The sequence below is a fragment of the Macaca mulatta genome, chromosome 10, assembly GCF_049350105.2.
Source record: "Macaca mulatta isolate MMU2019108-1 chromosome 10, T2T-MMU8v2.0, whole genome shotgun sequence".
NCBI lineage: Eukaryota > Metazoa > Chordata > Mammalia > Primates > Cercopithecidae > Macaca > Macaca mulatta.
In genome coordinates, this window is record NC_133415.1 from 10219618 (window position 1) to 10238340 (window position 18723).

The 18723-nt window shown below is 50.0% G+C and overlaps 1 protein-coding gene and 1 long non-coding RNA gene across 36 annotated transcripts in view; one reads left to right on the plus strand and one right to left on the minus strand.

Moving 5' to 3' along the window:
• RANGAP1 (Ran GTPase activating protein 1) overlaps positions 1–18723 on the plus strand; it is a 54189-nt gene that overhangs the window by 9736 nt on the left and 25730 nt on the right. For 16 of the 35 annotated variants that reach the window (XR_013398957.1, XR_013398956.1, XM_077949509.1 and 13 more), the window contains exons 1-3: positions 2713–2938; positions 7505–7654; positions 14018–14145. Coding sequence is in view for 30 of the 35 variants with exons in the window: in XM_077949509.1 (XP_077805635.1) it covers positions 7543–7654; positions 14018–14145 (240 nt within the window). In the remaining 5 variants the exon portion in view is untranslated. Of the gene's footprint in view, positions 1–2712; positions 3379–3787; positions 3913–7374; positions 7655–14017; positions 14146–18723 lie in introns of those variants that run through there. The other 19 variants (XR_013398960.1, XR_013398959.1, XM_077949500.1 and 16 more) reach the window with 5 other exon arrangements.
• Positions 2745–6260, minus strand: LOC144331658 (uncharacterized). The gene is made up of 2 exons (XR_013399001.1): positions 5980–6260; positions 2745–5290 (listed from the first exon to the last, which is right to left on the minus strand). It is a non-coding gene; the product is annotated as an uncharacterized LOC144331658 (long non-coding RNA).

The window sequence follows — 18723 nt, forward strand, 5'->3', positions numbered from 1 at the left end:
TCGCACCACTGCACTCCAGCCTGAGCAACAGAGCGAGACTGCATCTCAAAAAAAAAAAAAAATCAGGATACAGGAGTGACATAATCCAGATTGCTAGGGGGTGCTGTCAGGCTGAGTTTGTGATTTTTAGCTTCGAACGTGAACACCTTCAGGCAGAACATCCACTCTCCAACTCCCCACGAATCCCCCCAAGCCCCGCCAAGCCCCATGACTTCCTGTTACCTCCTAGGCCTTGAAGGCCACTGAATTTCTGGTGTCTAAGAATTCCCTTCCAGTTCTGAAAATCCCAAGACCCATCAGCTAAGATGTTCCCCTGCCCACCTTCCTCTTCCCTTTGGGAGGTCTCTGTGCGCAGGCCAAGGAAAGTCTCAAGAAGTAAACTTGGAAAAGGGAGGCTGCAGATCACCCCAAGGAAAATCCAGACTGATTTGATCAGTTCTAGCTGGAAGCAGCACAGGAATAGCATGAGGCCTATGACTCATTTTAAGCAAACATCCGGTAATCCGACTGGTATCTGGTTCAAATGGGGAAACCTCAAGCACCTATGACAGGCCAGGCCCAGAGAAGATGCTGCCTAGATGGATACAGCGCCTCCTCCCGAGACCCTCCCAGGCTGAGGAGGAAACGCCAAGAACAGTGTTAACTCTATCCAAGAGCCCCAGAGCCCCAGGCCAATTGCTGTGGGGCTTTGCATCTTGCTGTGGGCACCTGCCGGAGGGAAAGGCTCATGAAGTAGCATTTGACATGGGCCTTGTAGAAGAGGGAAGGTGGAAAGAGGATCCACATCTCAGGAACTTTGAGAACTGGGAGAGTTACACTCTGTCTAGAACTTCAGTTTTCTCATCTCTGTGCTAGGAAGGGTGGTAATGATGCCCACTTCCCTTTTGGTGGTGAAGATTAAATGAGCTGTGTGTAAAAAGATACGGCATGATCTGTTTATTCATTTATTTATTTTGAGACGGAGTCTTGCTCTGTTGCCCAGGCTGGAGTACAATGGCACGATCTTGGCTCACTGCAACCTCTGCCTCTCGGGTTCAAGCAATTCTCCTGCCTCAGCCTCCTGAGTAGCTGGGATTCCAGGCATGCATCACCATGCCCGGCTAAGTTTGTATTTTTAGTAGAGGCGGGTTTCTCCATGTTGGTCAGGATGGTCTCAAACTCCTGACCTCAGGTTATCCGCCCGCCTCTGCCTCCCAAAGTGCTGGGATTACAGGCATGAGCCACCGCGCCCAGCCTGCATGATCTGTTTAACTTTTTTTTTTTTTTTTTAAGTTTTTGAGACAAGGTCTTGCTCTGTCACCAGGGCTGAAATGCAGTGGTGCGATCATGGCTCACTGCAGCCTCAAGCTCCCAGGCTCGAGATCCTCCTGCCTCAGTCCCTTAGCTGAGACTACAGGCATGCACCATCACGTCCAACTCATTTTTGTATTTTTTGTCGAGACAGGGTTTGATTATGTTGCCCAGGCTGGTCTCGAACTCTCTCGCCTATAATCCCAACACTTTGGGAGGCCGAGATGGGCAACAAGAGTGAAACTCCGTCTCAAAAAAAAAAAAAAAAAAAAAAAAAAAAAAAACGCTGTTTGTGTTTTTATGCTTAAATTCACACCTGCAGAAAAGTTGCAAAAAGGTTCAAATAACTCCCATATCCTTCAACTAGATTAACTAACATTTTGCCACATTTGTGTCTCTGCTTTCTCTATGTATATGTGTATTTCTTAACCATAAAGGTTGCTGACATCATGTCCTTTTTGTCCCTAATTATTTCATCTCTTTTTCCCCAAGAACAAGGGCAGTCTCTTACATAACCCTGTACCATAATCGAAATTAATAAATTTAACATTGATACAATACTATTATCTAATATACAGTCAAATTTTGCTGTTTCAGTATTGTCCTTTATAGCAATCCCCACCCAGGATCCGATCCAGGACCATGTATTGCATTCAGTTGTCTTTTTCGTTTCCTGTAATCGGCAACAGTTTCTTAGTTTTTCTTTGTCTAACATAATACAAACATTTCGGGAAGGGTACAGATCCGTTATTCTGTACCATGTCCCTCAGCTTGGGTTTCTCGTGATTAGGCTAAGGTTGTAGACCGGACGGTGACGCCGTGTTTTTCTCAGTGCATCACACAGAAAGCGTGCGATGAATGTCAGCTTGTCCTGCTGCTGATGTTAACGTGGCCGTTCAAGCGGTGTCTGCAGTTTCTCTACGATAGTTACTATTTCCCCTTTTTAATTATCAGGTAATTTGTGCATATTTATGTGGAAGGCTTCGAATGCCCTTTCAGTTTCATGGGACGGAAAAGAGCACTTTATCTGGGCAAATGGATACCTGTGTCTTGCGGAAGAGACCCAGCAGCCAGCAGTACCTGTGTCAACAAAGTTACGCGAACAAAACCTTTCCGGAAGAGCTGAGGGACCTGGGTGCAACGCATTCTGGGAATTGTAGTCTCTGGGTGGTCCCGGCTGAACACCGCCCTGCGGTCTCTGCGAGAAAGACCCAGAAGCCGCCAGGGGAGGGCGAAGAGGAGGGCGGTGGGGACGCTCTGCGCGCGGTGCGCCATGGGACGGGTAGTTCACGGCGCGCGCCCTGTCGCGCCCCCAGCTGGGGAACGGGACTACCCTACCCGAGAGGCCGCGCGTGCGGGGCGAGGGCAAGCCGGCCGGGGCCTCGAACAAATCAAATCGAAGCAAAGAAACTGCCGGCTTTCAAAATCCTCCTCCTCCGCCATCATCCGCCGCGGTGCGGAGAGCAGGTGGTGCTAAGCGCGTGAGGCCCCGAGCGCGAGAGAGCTGACAGACAAGCCAGCTGGACATCTGGACCGCTGGACCTGGAGGTGGCGACCCCGGCGTGACCCGGACCCTAAATCCGTCCCCGCCCCACCGGGCGGAGGCGCGTGCTCGGTTACCCCCACGCGGCGGCGCCGCCTGTTTACGGTAGAGTCAGGGTCCCTTTCCTTTCACAGTCACCTGCCTGGAAGAGGGGTGGGGGCGAGGAGGGCGTGGCGCCCCAGTGCACCTTCTGCCTGCCCCCTCGGCCTTCTTCACTAAGTCTTCGATGGCCGAGCGCCCCGGGGTGGCGGTGGGAGTGGGGTTGTTGGGCGGCGCTGGCTTCTTTCACAAATGGGGAAACCGAGGCTTAAAGGGCGTCTGACTCGCCGGAGCAGCTCAGCCTGCAGCTGCTAGCAGTGGCGTCTCATATTAGCATCGTTGTCAACCGGAGGCGGTGCGAGTCCGCCGGGGATTCCAGATGGGTCTCCCGCGCCGCCCGCCTGTCATTTGCGGCCTGTATTCGCGAGTCGCTCCCGCGGCGCCGCCTCCCAGCAGGCCCACGCCAACGGGGGGCCCGGGCTGGCGCCGCTGTCCCTGGAATCGATGTGAGTCACTGCTGACGCTTTGCAGGAGCATGCATCTCACCTCAGAAAGTCTCCGACGCTGCTGCGGAGCGGGGAGAGGATATTTCTTTATTAACCCTTTGCTTTTGCTCTGGTGCTGACCCTTTGCTGACCTTGGACAAATCAATTCACGTTTCTGTGCTCCAGTTTCTTGGTCTATAAAGTGTGTGTGGAGGAGTGCATCTCCTTGTCTGGCTCTCTCTTGGACTGAGGAATAGGCCCCCTTTCAGCTGAGAAGTTCTGTCCCTATTCTATTTGGAGGTTTCACCAACACCTTTTACCCTCAGATTGTCCCATCTCAGAACTGCAAGAGATGCTGGGGTTTCAGGTTAATTTTTTGTTGGTTTTTCTTTAATTTTTTTTTTTTTTTTTTTTTTTTTTATGTTTTTAGAGACAGGATCTCCCTCTGTCATCCAGGCTGGAGTGTAGTGGAACAATCACCGCTGAACTGCAGCCTTGGCTTCCTGGGCTCATGCGATCCTCCCACCTCAACTTCCCAACTCATGGGGACTACAGGTGCCATCACACCTGGCTAATTTTTAAATTTTTCTTTGGGGACAGGGTCTCATTCTGTTGCCCAGACTTGTCTCGAACTCCTGGTCTAAAGTGATCTTCCCGCCTAGCCTCCCAAAGTGTTGTAATTACAGGTGTGAGCCACTGCACTGGGCTGGTTTCTCGTTAATTTTTTTTTGAAACAGGGTCTCCAGAAGTGCAGTAGCAAGCTCTCATCGCACTGCAGCCTCCACCTCCAGGGCTCAAGTGATCCTCCCACTTTACCCCCCAAGTAGCTGGGACTGCAGGCACCCGCCACCACACCCAGCTAGTTTTTGTATTTTTAATGGAGACGGTTTCAGCACATACCCAGGCTGGTTTCTAACTCCTGGGCTCAGTCGATCCACCCACCTCAGCCTCTGGAAATGCTGGGATTACAAGAGTGAGCCATTGCACCCGACTCTGGTTAATTTTTTTTTTTTTGAGACGGAGTTTCACTCTTGTTGCCCAGGCTAGAGTGCAATGCCACGATCTCGGCTTGCCCCAACATCTGCCTCCTGGGTTCAAGTGATTCTCCTGCCTCAGCCTCCTGAGTAGCTGGGATTACAGGCATGTGCCACCACGCCCAGTTAATTTTGTATTTTTGGTGGAGACGGGTTTCACCATGTTGGCCAGGCTGGTCTCGAACTCCCGACCTCAGATGATCTGCCCGCCTCAGCCTCCCAAAATGCTGGGATTATAGGCGTGAGCCACCGCACCTGGCTTGGTTAATTTTTAGGCAGTTTCAACTGGTCATTTCTTGAGCACCTTCTGAATGCCAGGCTCTGTGTGGCAAGTAGAGTGATCCTGTCAAAACATAGGTCAAATGACATCTGTCTCTGCTAGAAACTTCAGTGACTTTCCTTGTCACTTATAGCGAAAGCCACTGTTCTTCCAATGGCCTTTATGACTTGGGCCGCTTGTTAACTCTCTCGTCTCTTAACTCCTTTTTTTCCTGTCTCTCTGTGCTTCAGCCTCGCTGGCCCTATTGCAGTTCCTCCAACCCTCTGCCCGTACAAGAGCCATTGAATTTGCTATTCCCTTTGCAGGAATCGTGTTCCCCCAGATGTGTGCATGGCCCAATCCCTGACATCTTTATTTAACTATTTCCTAATAATGCCTTTTTGTTGTTGTTGTTGTTTGTTTGTTTTGAGACAGAGTCTTGCTCTGTCACCCAGGCTGGAGTGCAATGGTGTGATCTTGGCTCACTGCAACCTCTGCCTCCTGGGTTCAAGCAATTCTCCTGCCTCAACCTCCCGAGTAGCTGGGACTACAGACACACACCACCATGCCCAGCTAATTTTTGTATTTTAGTAGAGACGAGGTTTCACCGTGTTGGCCTGGCTGGTCTTGAACTCCTGACCTTGTGATCCACCTGCCTTGGTCTCCCAAAGTGCTGGGATTACAGCCGTGAGCCACCACTCCCACGCCCCTCCTTTTTTAAATCACATACTAAATGTGTCATTTAGCACACATGCTTCAAGAGGTCAAGGTTTCTGTTTCCTTTGCTGCTATACTTCTGTTACCTGGAACAATATCCAGCACACAGTAATACTCAAATGTTTTGTTGAATGAATGAGTGGACACCTTACCCAGAATAATAATTCATGCTTATTGATAAAGACATAGACAAACCAGGGTGATAAGTTTGAACCCAGAGGAAGCCTAGGGGTGGCAGGATTCAGGGTATCACATCTGTATCTGAGAATGAGGAGGCTGTAGGAGAAGGCCTTTTGGATAGCACCCCCTAGTTCTGCCCCTCATATCTGCTTCCTTGGTCTGTCCTGATTACTTGCTGTTTCTCCTCTTTTTTTGGAGCATCTCACAGACACATTTATTCATACCACAAAGTGAACACTATACAAGTATGTAGTGATGTTCCACGTTCCCGTCTAATATAGCTGGCTTCAATTGTCAGGCAGTACACGAGAGACGTTTAATCTCACATGTACTCCAAGTAAAGCTGGAGTACCATGAGTAGGCGCAGGAGTTCTTAAAGGTTTACTTGTTGTTTTAAAAATTCTCATTTATTGGCCGGGCAAGGTGGCTCACGCCTGTAATCCTAGCACTTTGGGAGGCCGAGGTGGGCAGATCACGAGGTCAGGAGATCGAGACCATCCTGGCTAACATGGTGAAACCTCCTCGTCTCTACTAAAAATACAAAAAAATTAGCTGGACATTGTAGCGGGTGCCTGTAATCCCAGCTACTCAGGAGGCTGATTCAGGAGAATGGCATGAACCCGGGAGATGGAGCTTGCAGTGAGCCGAGATTGCGCCACTGTGCTCCAGCCTGGGTGGCTGAGCGAGACTCCATCTCAAAAAAAAAAAAAAAATTCTTTAATTTATTTAGTTACTTTTAGAGATAGAGTCTCCCGATGTTGCCCAGGCTGGAGTGCAGTGGCACAGTCATAGCTTACTGTAGCTTTGAACTTCTGGGCTCAAGTGATCCTCCTGCCTCAGGCTCTCCAGTAGATGGGACTGACTACAGGCATGTGCCACCACATCCAGCTAATTTTTATTTTTATTTTATTTTTTTGAGACAGGGTTTTACTCTGTCACCCAGGCTAGAGTGCAGTGGTGAGATCATGGCTCACTGTAGCCTCTGTCTCCTGGGCTCAAGCATCCTCCCACCTCAGCCTCCCCAGTAGCTGGGATTACAGGTGCACACCACCATCCCCCGCTAATTTTATTTATTTATTTATTTTAATAGAGATGGAATTTTGCCATGTTACCCAGCTTGAGCTGCTGGGCTCAAGCAATCTTCCCGCCACAGCTTCCCAATGTGCTGGGATTACAGGTGTGAGCCACTGCACCTGGCCAGCTTTACTTCTTTTACCAGCACTCCTGACTTTATAAACAGTGAGGCTCATCAACCCCATTTCCAACCAGATCCCCTGGTAAACTTGGGTATAGTAGGGCTTCATGGGTGGCAGCCCTGTCCCTGTCCTATTATGATGGTAGCTGTTGTGATGTGGCAATCTCTGATCTAGAAAACCCTGAGAGGCCACTGTGGCCTGCCTAGTCTCCCGGCCAGGGTTGAAACCAGACGTGCAGTGGGGCTGACCCCTGTGCCCCACCCCAGAGTCATGCCAGTGTGGGTGTGGGGCATTCTCTGGGATGAATGATCTGGATCCCATAGCCATCTGTGTCCTGTTTGAGGAATGTGACCCTCAAGCAGAGAGCAGCCAAGATGCTCAAGCAGGTGTGTGCTCGGGCCAGACTCTGCAGCCTTTGGTTTGGGACTTGACTGCCATTCACTGACAGGGTCCAGGAAATGGGCAGCTCACATGGCATTGCTGGGCATCCCAGCTGCAGCGGTTTGGCAGAGGAGGACTTGTAATGAGATGGTAGCTCCTTATAGGCTAAAACATGATTTTTCTGTTCTCTTACTACCTCCTGCACCTTCTGGAACTGTTCATTCTCTGATGCTGTTTTCCTTTCTTCCAGTGGTTTAGCTGTAGGGTCTCCATAGCAGGGGAGGTACGGTCAGACTCCTGAGATGACTATGTCCTACCCTGCCCCCCAACCAGGGGCCCCAGGAGACTCCTTTTTCTTATTGCAACTTCGGCCTCTTCAGTCTGCAGATCTCCAGGGGAGCCCACCAGCCTAGTCAGCATGGCCTCGGAAGACATTGCCAAGCTGGCAGAGACACTGGCCAAGACTCAGGTGGCCGGGGGACAGCTGAGTTTCAAGGGCAAGAGCCTTAAACTCAACACTGCAGAAGATGGTGAGTTTCTGGAAGTTGCGCACTGGTGTGTCCAGGGGAGGAAAGGGAGTGTACTGAACTCTTACTGGTTATCAGGCTCTTTCTGCTACATTGTCTCCATTATTTGTCCCAGAAGCTCTGTTAGGTATCATTGACCCCCTTCTAACAATGAGGCTCAGAGATCATTTGCCCATGTGCAAGCTCCCCTGAGCTTTGCATGTTTGCAGTGGGCATCCCTTTGTGCCCTGTCCTTTCTTTCTCAGGAGGGGATGGTAGGTAATGAGGGGCCACAGTTAGTGCCAGTCCCAAGATACAGCCTCTGACTCTGACTTCACATCTGGTGTTCTCCCACCCCTGCCCTTTACTCTCATGATCTCAGGCAGGCCTGGCAATAGGTGCAGCTTTCCCCAGAGCTGAGGCTGTGTTGGAGCTGCATTAAAACAACCTGGGCCCTCTTGGGAGATGCTGGTTCATGCAGCCAGATGTACCTGGGAGAGGGATGGCTGTCTGTGTGTATACAGGTACTGTAACCACAGAAAACGAGGAACCAGAGCGCAGACCCTATCTTTTCATCCCTTGTCAAGGCTTCGCTGCCACTGACCAACCCTGAATCCCCTGGCACCAGCAAATGAAGGCGCCTGTGTCAAGTGAGGCCTCCTGGGATTCTGGCCCAACCAGGGGAACTGGTTTGGACATGCCTGGTTGTCATGTTGTGTAGGCAGCCTTGTTCCCCCCAGGTCAGAGGCTGCTTGAGTCCTTGGGTAGCTGGGAGCGTGGTGACACATGTTCCTAACATCTTCATAAGGCCTTAACATTTATAGACTTCCTCCCTGTGCGTTTATCACTTTTATTTTTTTTTTTTGAGACGGAGTCTGGCTGTGTCACCCAGTTAGAGTGCAGTGGCACGATCTCGGCTTACTGCAAACCTCTGCCCTCCTGGTTTCAAGCGATTCTCCTGCCTCAGTCTCCTGAGTAGCTGGGATTACAGGCATGTGCCACCATACCCGGTTAATTTTTGTATTTTTAGTAGAGACAGATTTTTGCCATATTGGTCAGGATGCTCTTGAACTCCTGACCTCAGGTGATCTGCCTGCCTTGGCCTCCCAAAGTGTTAGGATTACAGGCGTGAGCCACTGTGCCCGGCCTTTTTTTTTTTTTTTTTTTTGTAGATGAGTCTCGCTGTGTCACCCAGGCTGGAGTGTAGTGGTACGATCTTGGCTCATTGCAACCTCTGTCTCCCAGGTTCAAGTGATTCTCCTGCCTCAGCCTCCCAAGTCGCTGGGACTACAGGCTCACACCATCATGCCTGGCTAATTTTTTTTTTTTTTTTTGAGACATAGTCTTGCTCTGTTGCCCAGGCTGGAGTGCAGTGGTGCGATCTCAGCTCACTTTAACCTCTGCTTCTTGGGTTCAAGCAATTCTCATGCCTCAGCCTGCTGGGCGGGTAGCTGGGACTACAGGTATGTACCACCATGTCCAGCTAATTTTCTTTTTTTGTGTTTTAGTAGAGATGGGGTTTTACCATGTTGGACAGGCTGGTCTTGAACTCCTGACCTCAGGTGATTCACTCACCTCAGCCCCCAAAGTGCTGGGATTACAGGCGTGAGCCACTGTGCCTGACCTTCAGCCTAGTTTTGTATTTTTTTTATTTCTTTTTTTTTTTTTTTGAGACAGTCTTGCTTTGTTACCCAGGCTAGAGTGCAGTGGCGCGATCTCAGCTCACTACAAGCTCTGCCTCCCGGATTCATGCCATTCTCCTGCCTCAGCCTCCCGAGTAGCTGGGACTACAGGCGCCTACCACCACGCCCGGCTAATTTTTTTGTATTTTTAGTAGAGATGGGGTTTCACCATGTTAGCCAAGATGGTCTTGATCTCCTGACCTCGTGATCTGCCCGCGTCGGCCTCCCAAAATGCTGGGATTACAGGCATGAGCCACCATGCCCGTCCCCCTATTTTTGTGTTTTGTTTTTTTTTTTCTTTTTGAGACAGAGTCTTGCTCTGTTACCCAGGCTGGAGTGTAGTGGCGCGATCTCAGCTCGCTGCAAGCTCCGCCTCCGAGTTCACACCATTCTCCTGCCTCAGCCTCCCAGATAGCTGGGACTACAGGCACCCACCACCATGCCCAGCTAATTTTTTGTATTTTTAGTAGAGATGAAGTTTTGCCGTGTTAGCCAGGACGGTCTTGATCTCCTGACCTCATGGTCCTCCCACCTTGGCCTCCCAAAGTGCTGGGATTACAGGCATGAACTACCGCGCCCGGCCTATTTTTGTATTTTAATAGAGACGGGATTTTGCCATGTTGGCCAGGCTGGTCTCAAATTCTTGACCTCAGGTGATCCGCCCACTTTGACCTTGTTTATCACTTTTGATGCTTGCATCACCCTTGTGGGAGATAAATAGGAATGTTGCTGTTTTATAAATGAGAAAAAAGGATTTAGGAAACTTAAGTAACTTGGCCAAGGTCATACATTTGATAAATAGCAGAGCTAGGACTTTCACAGAGGTCCAGTGAAATCCCTATTCCTGTGCTTCTAATTAGACACTGAGCTCCGTTTAGGAAACATGGATTTGATACTAAATGCCATTTATTGAATACTGTGTCAGATAAGGGTATTAAGTGCCAGATAAGTAGTATCTCAGTTTATCTTCACAAAATCCCTTGAGATGGATTGTATTTCCATTTTGCAGATTGGAAAACTGAGGTTTAGGGAGGTGGTAAGACGTGCCTAAGGGCACAGCTTTAATGAGTGGAGCTGGGATTAGAACTCAAGTTTGGGCCAAGTGCAGTGGCTCACGCCTGTAATCCCAGCACTTTGGGAGGCTGAGATGGGCAGATCACCTGAGGTCAGGAGTTCCAGACCAGCCTGGCCAACATGGAGAAAGCCTGTCTTTACTAAAAATACAAAAATTAGCCAGGCGTGGTGGTGGACACCTGTAATCCCAGCTACTCTTGGAAGGCTGAGGCAGGAGAATTGCTTGAACCTGGGAGGTGGAGGTTGTAGTGAGCCGAGATTGGGTCACTGTACTCCAGTCTCAGTGACAGAACGAGACTATCTAAAAAAAAAAAAAGAAAACTCGAGTTTGACTGGCGCTGAAATTCATCCAGTTAACTTCTTTGCTCTCCCAGCACAGGCTGGATGTGGTGTCTCCCATTTTGTAAGTCCCCAGGGGTGCCCGGCTTACCCAGCCCCTAAGAAGCAGCAAATCTGGAATAGAAATGATGTACCCAGGTAACTAATTGAAGGCAAAATGTGAATATACTCTGTGAAAAGGCTCTGGGAAGTAAGGCAGGGAGAGGCCTCACTTTTACCTTAAGAGCACCCAGGAAGTCTTTTTCATCCCTTGCCAAGGCTTGGCTGGCACTGACCAACCCTGAATCCCCTGGCATCTGGAAGTGAAGGTACCTGCATCAGTGAGGCATCCTTGGGTTCTGGCCCAACCAGGGAAACTTGGCCCAGCTTGGACAACTTCTTAGGGAACACCTAATAGGTTGTAAGTCCTTTCTCAAGACCCTTCTTGGCCAGTAGGTCAAGTTCAAACTTTATCTCCCATACCCATCTTTGTCTCTTCCCTCCCACATGTCACCCTACTCCATCCTGTACCAGCCAGACTCAGCTTTTTGCTTCATGTAAGATGGTTTTGTTCAGATTATACAATTAATGCAGGTTTATTATAGAATACAGAAACATTCAAAGAACAGGGAAAAAATATATTCTCACTTTCATATAACCCCAGGGATATAACAACTGTTAATTTCAGGGCATTTTATTTCTAGCGCATAGTCTTTTTTTTTTTTTTTATCATTGAGACACACTCTCGCTCTGTAGCCCAGCCTGAAGTGCAGTGACAAGATCTCGCTTACTGCTACCTCCGCCTCCTGGGTCCCGGTTCAAGCAATTGTGCCTCAGCCTCCCGAGCAGCTGGGATTACAGGCATGCGCCACCATGCCCAGCTAATTTTTTTATTTTTAGTAGAGACGGGGTTTCATCATGTTGGTTAGGCTGGTCTTGAACTCCTAACCTCATGATCTGCCTACCTCGGCCTCCCAAAGTGGTGGGATTACAGGTGTGAGCCACTGCGCCCAGCCTAGTCTTTTTTTTTTTTTTTTTTCCCTGAACGTATCTGAGTTCATTTTATTTTGTTTGTTTTTGAAACGGAGTTTTGCTGCTGCCCATGCTTTAGCGCAATATCTTGATCTCAGCTCACTGCAACCTCTGCCTCCCAGGTTCAAGCAATTCTCCTGTCTCAGCCTCCCCAGTAGCTGGGATTACAGGCACATGGCAGCATGCCCGGCTGATTTTTGTAGTTTTAGTCAGAGCCAGGATTTCATCATATTGGACAGGGTGGTCTCAAACTCTTAACCTCAGGTGATCTGCCTGCCTCGGCCTCCCAAAGTGCTGGGATTACAGGTGTAAGCCACCACACCCGACCCATTTTTTTTTTTTTTTTTTTTTTTGGAGACGGAGTCTCGCTCTGTTGCCCAGGCTGGAGTGCAGTGGCCGGATCTCAGCTCACTGCAAGCTCCGCCTCCCGGGTCTACGCCATTCTCCTGCCTCAGCCTCCCGAGTAGCTGGGACTACAGGCGCCCGCCACCTCGCCCGGCTAGTTTTTTGTATTTTTTAGTAGAGACGGGGTTTCACTGTGTTAGCCAGGATGGTCTCGATCTCCTGACCTCGTGATCCGCCCGTCTCGGCCTCCCAAAGTGCTGGGATTACAGGCTTGAGCCACCGCGCCCGGCAGCCATTTTGTTTTTAATTGGGATTATAGATCTTTGAAAAGTTGTTGTATAACCTGATATATTGAGAACATTTTACTCCAAGTAGTGGAAGAACACACAATCACCCATTATCCTACCAGCTAGAGAGAACTGCTGTAACATTTGGTTTCTATGTTTCTGGACCTTGTTTTATGCATATGTGTGCATGTGTGTTTATATGTGAATGCATACGTTTTTAAAGAGTGATCAGACCAAATGCTTGAGTAACCTAATTTTTCACTTACTGCTATAACAGCTTTTTCCAAGTCAAAAACACCTGTGTCTTACATAGCAGTGCTAGTGTAACTATTTGTGTAACATGCCACAGTGAACCTCTATCCTCCTCTCTGTCTTCCTGTCTGTCTCTTTTGTTTGTTTGTTTGTTTTGTTTTGAGAGGGCAATGTCTTGCTCTGTCCCCCCAGCTGGAGTGCTCTGGCATGGTCATGGCTCACTGCAGCCTCAACTTCTAAGGGTCAGCTGATCCTCTCACCTCAGCCTCCCAAGTAGCTGAGACTACAGGTGCATGCCACCATACCAGGCCTTTTTTTTTTTTTTTTTTTTTTCTTGAGACAGAGTCTTGCTCTGTTGCCCAGGCTGGAGTGCAGTGTTGTGATCTCAGCTCACTGCAACCTCTGCCTCCCAGGTTCAGGTGATTCTCCTGCCTCAACCTCCTGAGTAGCTGGGATTACAGGCACGTGCCATACGCCCAGCTAATTTTGGTATTTTTAGTAAAGATGGGGTTTCACTATGTTTGTCAGGCTGGTCTTGAACTCTTGACCTTGTGATCCGCTGCCTTGGCCTCCCAAAATGCTGGGATTACAGGCGTTTACCACCGCGCCTGACTTTTTTTTTTTTTTTTTTTAAGTTGGAGTCTTGCTCTATCTCCCAGGCTGGAGGGCAGTGACACGATCTTGGCTCACTGCACCCTCCTCCTCCCAGGTTCAAGGCATGCTCCTGCCTCAGCCTCCCAAGTAGTTGGGATTACAAACACCCACCAACATGCCCAGCTAATTTTTGTATTTTTAGTAGAGACAGTGTTTCACCATGTTGCCCAGGCTAGTCTTAAACTCCTGGGCTCAAGCAATCCACCTGCCTTAGCCTCCCAAAGTACTGGAATTACAGGCGTGAGCCACTGCGCTGGGCCTTCTGTCTTCTCTTGATGGACATTTAGGTGGTTTGGAATGTTTCATCACAATAAAATAGTACAGTAGTGAGCAAACACCCCCCACATAAATCATTTAACAATGAAGGCCTTTGTGCCATCGTGCCTGCTGGCCCTCTGGCTTGGGTGCCGTTTCTCTGCTTGACCTGGTACACTGCCCATCTTTGGAGGCTCCACACACACCACCCACTTGGCAAAGTCTTCTTTGCTGTGAGCCGCCAGTTGCTCTTTTCCCTCGGCTCCCAAGCCTCTCTACATGCCTGATTTAAACACTCATTACAGACAAATCATCTGCATAGCTCTGTACTCTGGACCGTGAGCCTGTCTGATTCTCTGTAAGCCAGGGCTCGTCACACAGTAGGTGCACCATAAACTGTTGAGTGGCAAGGTGGTTGCCAGCCTCTCTCCTACCTTAGCTGTTTGTGATTCCAAAAGCCTAAAGTTCTGTTCTTTGGTCCCTGGCAGCTAAAGATGTGATTAAAGAGATTGAAGACTTTGACAGCTTGGAGGCTCTGCGTCTGGAAGGCAACACAGTGGGCGTGGAAGCAGCCAGGGTCATCGCCAAGGCCTTAGAGAAGAAGTCGGAGTTGAAGGTGAGCAGAGTGGGGCGAACAGGCCCAGGCTGGTTTGAACAAGCTTCTGTTCACACTTCCACAACCCCTGCCTGTGTCCAATCTCTTCCAGGCCCCTGCCTGTGTAGCTGTCCCCCAAGCAGCTCCTCTTCCTCTGGCCTCCCCAGGGCACACAGCATTGGCTAGGGACCCTCTTCCTGTAGTCAGCAGACCCTGAGAGGGTGTTAGGGGTGCAGGAGGATTATTGGAGTGACACCTGTGAAAGATAAAGTAGGGAGAGCCTTTTGCTCACAATGTAGATATGTCACATATGAGGTTGGAAGGTTGCAGAAATAACCAGCAGGAGCCTCTGACTGTGAGGCTGCTCTGACCGACCTACCCTTTGGGAGTTTCAGAGCAAAGACTGCCCATGAAAGGAGTCTCATGTTGGGCAGAAGTGGCCAGGCCTCAGCTCAAATGCTGCAGCGATAGGAAGGTGCCGTAGCCGGAGACTGCCAGCTCCCTACGCTCCTCGCAACAGAGGCAAGTTCTCTTTTTTTGATTTTTGAGACAGAGTCTCACTCTGTCACCCAGGCTGCAGTTCAGTGGTACCATCTCGGCTCACTGCAACCTCTGCCTCCCGGGTTCAAGCGATTCTCCTGCTTCAGCCTCCCAAGTAGCTGGGATTACAGGCTCCCACCAGGACTCCGGCTAATTTTTTTGTATTTTTAGTAAAGATGGGGTTTCACTGTGTTAGCCAGGATGGTTTTGCTCTCCTGACCTTGTGATCTGCCCGCCTCGGCCTCCCAAAGTGCTGGGATTATAGGCGTGAGCCACTGCTCCGGCCTTTTTTTTTTTTTGATACGGAGTCTCACACTGTCACCCGGGCTGGTGTGCAGTGGTGCAGTCTCGGCTTGCTGCAACCTCCGCCTCCCAGGTTCAAGTGATTCTCCTGCCTCAGCCTGCCAAGTAGCTAGGATTACATGTGCCCACCACCACGCTGAGCTAATTTTTTGTATTTTTAGTAGAGACAGGGTTTCACTTTGTTGGCCAGGCTGGTCTCGAACTCCTGACCTTGTGATTTGTCTGCCTCGGCCTCCCAAAGTGCTGGGATTACAGGCGTGAGCCACCGCACCTGGCTGGCAAGTTCTCTTGAAGGTTAGATCCAAGTGGTGCCCTCCTTGGCCAACACAAAGGGCAAGTCAGATTATTCTAGCCCCGTGTTCCCCAAACGGGTTCCACTAAACACCAGTCTTTTGATACGCTCTGTGAGAAAAGCAAGAGTGTCATGTTCAAAGCGTTGGGAGATGTCACTGGGTATTCCCCTCTTTGAAATCCCAAAGTCATGAAGGAGAGAGACCAGAGTTCCAGAATGGCATTGTCTCTTCGTATGTGCAGGGCTAGGGTTGGGCTGGGCTCTTTTGCATGTCATTGCCTGCTCACAGCAACCAGGGAAGAGACTGGGTTGAGTCTCCATTTATAAGTCAAGGGAACTGAGGCTCAGAGGGGCTCATTAAATAGCCACGATCAGCCGGGCATGATGGCTCACAGCTGTAATCCCAGCACTCTGGGAGGCCAAGGCCCAGAAGTTCGAGACTAGCTTGGACCACATGGTGAAACCCCATCTCTACAAAAAGTACAAGGATGGTTAGCCCAGCATGGTGGTGTGCAGCTATGGTCCCAGCTCCTTGGGAGGCTGAGATGGGAGGATTGCTTGAGCCTGGGAGGCAGTGGTTTCAGTGAGCCAAGATTGCACCACTACTCTCTAGCCTGAGTGGCAGAGCGAGACCCTGTCTCATAAAAAAAGAAAAAAGCCAGGCGTGGTGGGTCACGCATGTAATCCCAGCATTCTGGGAGGCCGAGGCAGGCAGATCATGAGGTCAAGAGATCAAGACCATCCTGGCCAACATGATGAAACCCCGTCTCTACTCAAGATACAAAAATTAGCTGGGTGTGGTGGCATGTGCCTGTAGTCCCAGCTACTCGGGAGGCTGAGGCAGGAGAATCGCTCGAAACCGGGAGGCAGAGGTTGCAGTGAGCCAAGATCGCGCCACTGCACTCCAGCCTAGCGACAGAGCAAGACTCTGTCTCAAAAAAAAAGAAAAAAAAAAAATAGAGATGTGGCCAAGCCACACATCCACACTCCCGAGATCAGTATTCTCTCTGTGGCCCCACTTTCTGCAGGAGAAGGAATACGGGGGTGGAGGCCATGAGAGGATTTGCCCCAGAAGGGCCTGCCTGCTAGTTTACAAAATGACACTGCATATTTGTTTCCTTAGGAAGGTCATGGTCAAGTTAACCACCAAGACAGTGATTGTTTCTGCTCTCCTGCCTGGGGCCTGTACTTTCCCTGAGCATAAGTTGGGATGTTTTCCAACCAAAGAACTCAGAACTCGGCCCTCCCCGAGACCTGTGAAGAACAGGAACGGCGGAGGAGCCATGGGTCTGAAGGCTCCAGGACTCAGCAGGAGCTGAGCTTGCGTTCGGCACATGGGATCAAGCCCTAACAGCACCACCTTTTTTTGCCGTATGTGGCCTTGCCCTGCATGCAGCTCTGAGGCTGGGCTCTTATGAAATAGGAGATGGAGCCCTTCCTCCTTCCTCAGAGGTTGTCCTGGGAGAGCTTGGCCGGTAGGAGTGCTGCATGCACCTTCCCACCTGGTGCAGATGCAGTGGCTCAAGTAAATCACTGCACCCCACCTCCCAAGCCCTCCTCTGTGCAGGAAGCAGCCCAGGGCAGGGACAGGGTGGGAGCTACCCTTGATGGCCTAGTGTTCTGGGCCTAGTGCTGAGCCAGAGGTGTTCTCTCCCCTACTGTAGCAGTGTACAAGTGAGGAGTGAGGTCTTGACGGGCGAGAGAAGTGCAGCCCGGAGTCACACAACCAGGGGTAGGCTGAGGTGGTGTCAGCCCAATCTTTTTTTTTTTTTTTTTTTTTTTTGAGACGGAGTCTCGCTCTGTCACCCAGGCTGGAGTGCAGTGGCCGGATCTCAGCTCACTGCAAGCTCCGCCTCTCGGGTTCACGCCATTCTCCTGCCTCAGCCTCCGGAGTAGCTGGGACTACAGGCGCCCGCCACCTCACCCGGCTAGTTTTTTGTATTTTTTTTAGTAGAGATGGGGTTTCACCGTGTTAGCCAGGATGCTCTTGATCTTGTGACCTCGTGATCCGCCTGTCTCGGCCTCCCAAAGTGCTGGGATTACAGGCTTGAGCCACCGCGCCCGGCCTTTTTTTTTTTTTTTAAGAGACGAGTTTCACGCCATTGCCCAGGCTGTAGTGCAGTGGCATGATCATAGCTCACTGCAGCCTTGAACTCCCAGGCTCAAGTGATCCTTCCATCTCAGCCCCCTAAGTAGCTGGGACCATGTGTGTGCCACAATGTCCAGCTAATTTTTTTTTCATTTCTTTTCTTTACTTCTTATTATTTTTTTAATGATGGGGTCTTGCTCTGTTGCCCAGTCTGATCTTGATCTCCTAGACTCAAGCAGTCTTCCCACTTTGGCCTTCCAAAGTGCTGGGATTATAAGCATGAGCCAATGTGCCCAGCCCAAGCAAGCTCTTAACTGCTTTGCTGTTCACATGGGAGATCGTTAGGACCTAAAACCTCATTTCAGAGAGAGGATACCAGAGGCTGGAGAGGGGGAGTGATGGCTGGAGTCAGCCAAATCAGGATTAGAACCCAGGTGGTGTGCTCTAGAGGCCTGTGCTGACTGTTCAGCTCATCAGAGTTGGGTTTGGGGAGCTTTGTTCGGAGTGACATGCCAGTATCTGTTGTGAGGGACTGTGGCGCTCGCGCTCTGACTGCCTGTTCCTGGCACTATGGACCTGCGTGCAGGTGTAACTACTAAATAGATCTGGTGTAGAGCAGCCAGCTGAGGCCCACGTGTGTTCATGGTCTACCTTATTGGTGGATATGCGGATTTGTCTGCAAAAACCAGCTTCCTTAGTATGTAAGGTGGGAGTGGATCCCTTGATCCCAGGAGTCTGAGATACGCCTGGACAACATAGGGAGATTCCCAACTCTACAAAAGATACAAAAGTTAGCTGGGTGTGGTGGTACACACATGTAGTCCCAGCTACTTGGGAGGTTGAGGTGGGAGGATGGCTTGAGCCTGGGAGGTCGAGGCTGCAGTGAGCCGTGTTTGCACGGCTATGCTCCGGCCTGAGCAACAGAGTGAGACCCCGTCTCAAAAAATAAGGGAGGGCTGGGTACGGTGGCTCTCATGCCTGTAATCCTAGCAGTTTGGGAGGCTGAGGCAGGTGGATCACCTGAGGTCAGGAGTTCGAGACTAGCCTGGCCAACATAGTAAAACCCCATCTCTACTAAAAAAAAAAATACAAAAATTACTCTGGAGACAGAGGCAGGAGAATCACTTGAACTTGGGAGGTGAAGGTTGCAGAGAACCGAGGTCACACCATTGTACTCTTAGCCTGGGCGACAAGAGTAAAACTGTGTCTCAAAAAATAAATAAATAGATAGATAGATAAAATAGGCCAGGCGCGGTGGCTCATGCCTGTAATCCCAGCACTTTTGGAGACTGAGGTGGGTGGATCACCTGAGGTTGAGAGTTCAAGACCAGCTTGACCAATATGGCGAAACCCCATCTCTACTAAAAATACAAAA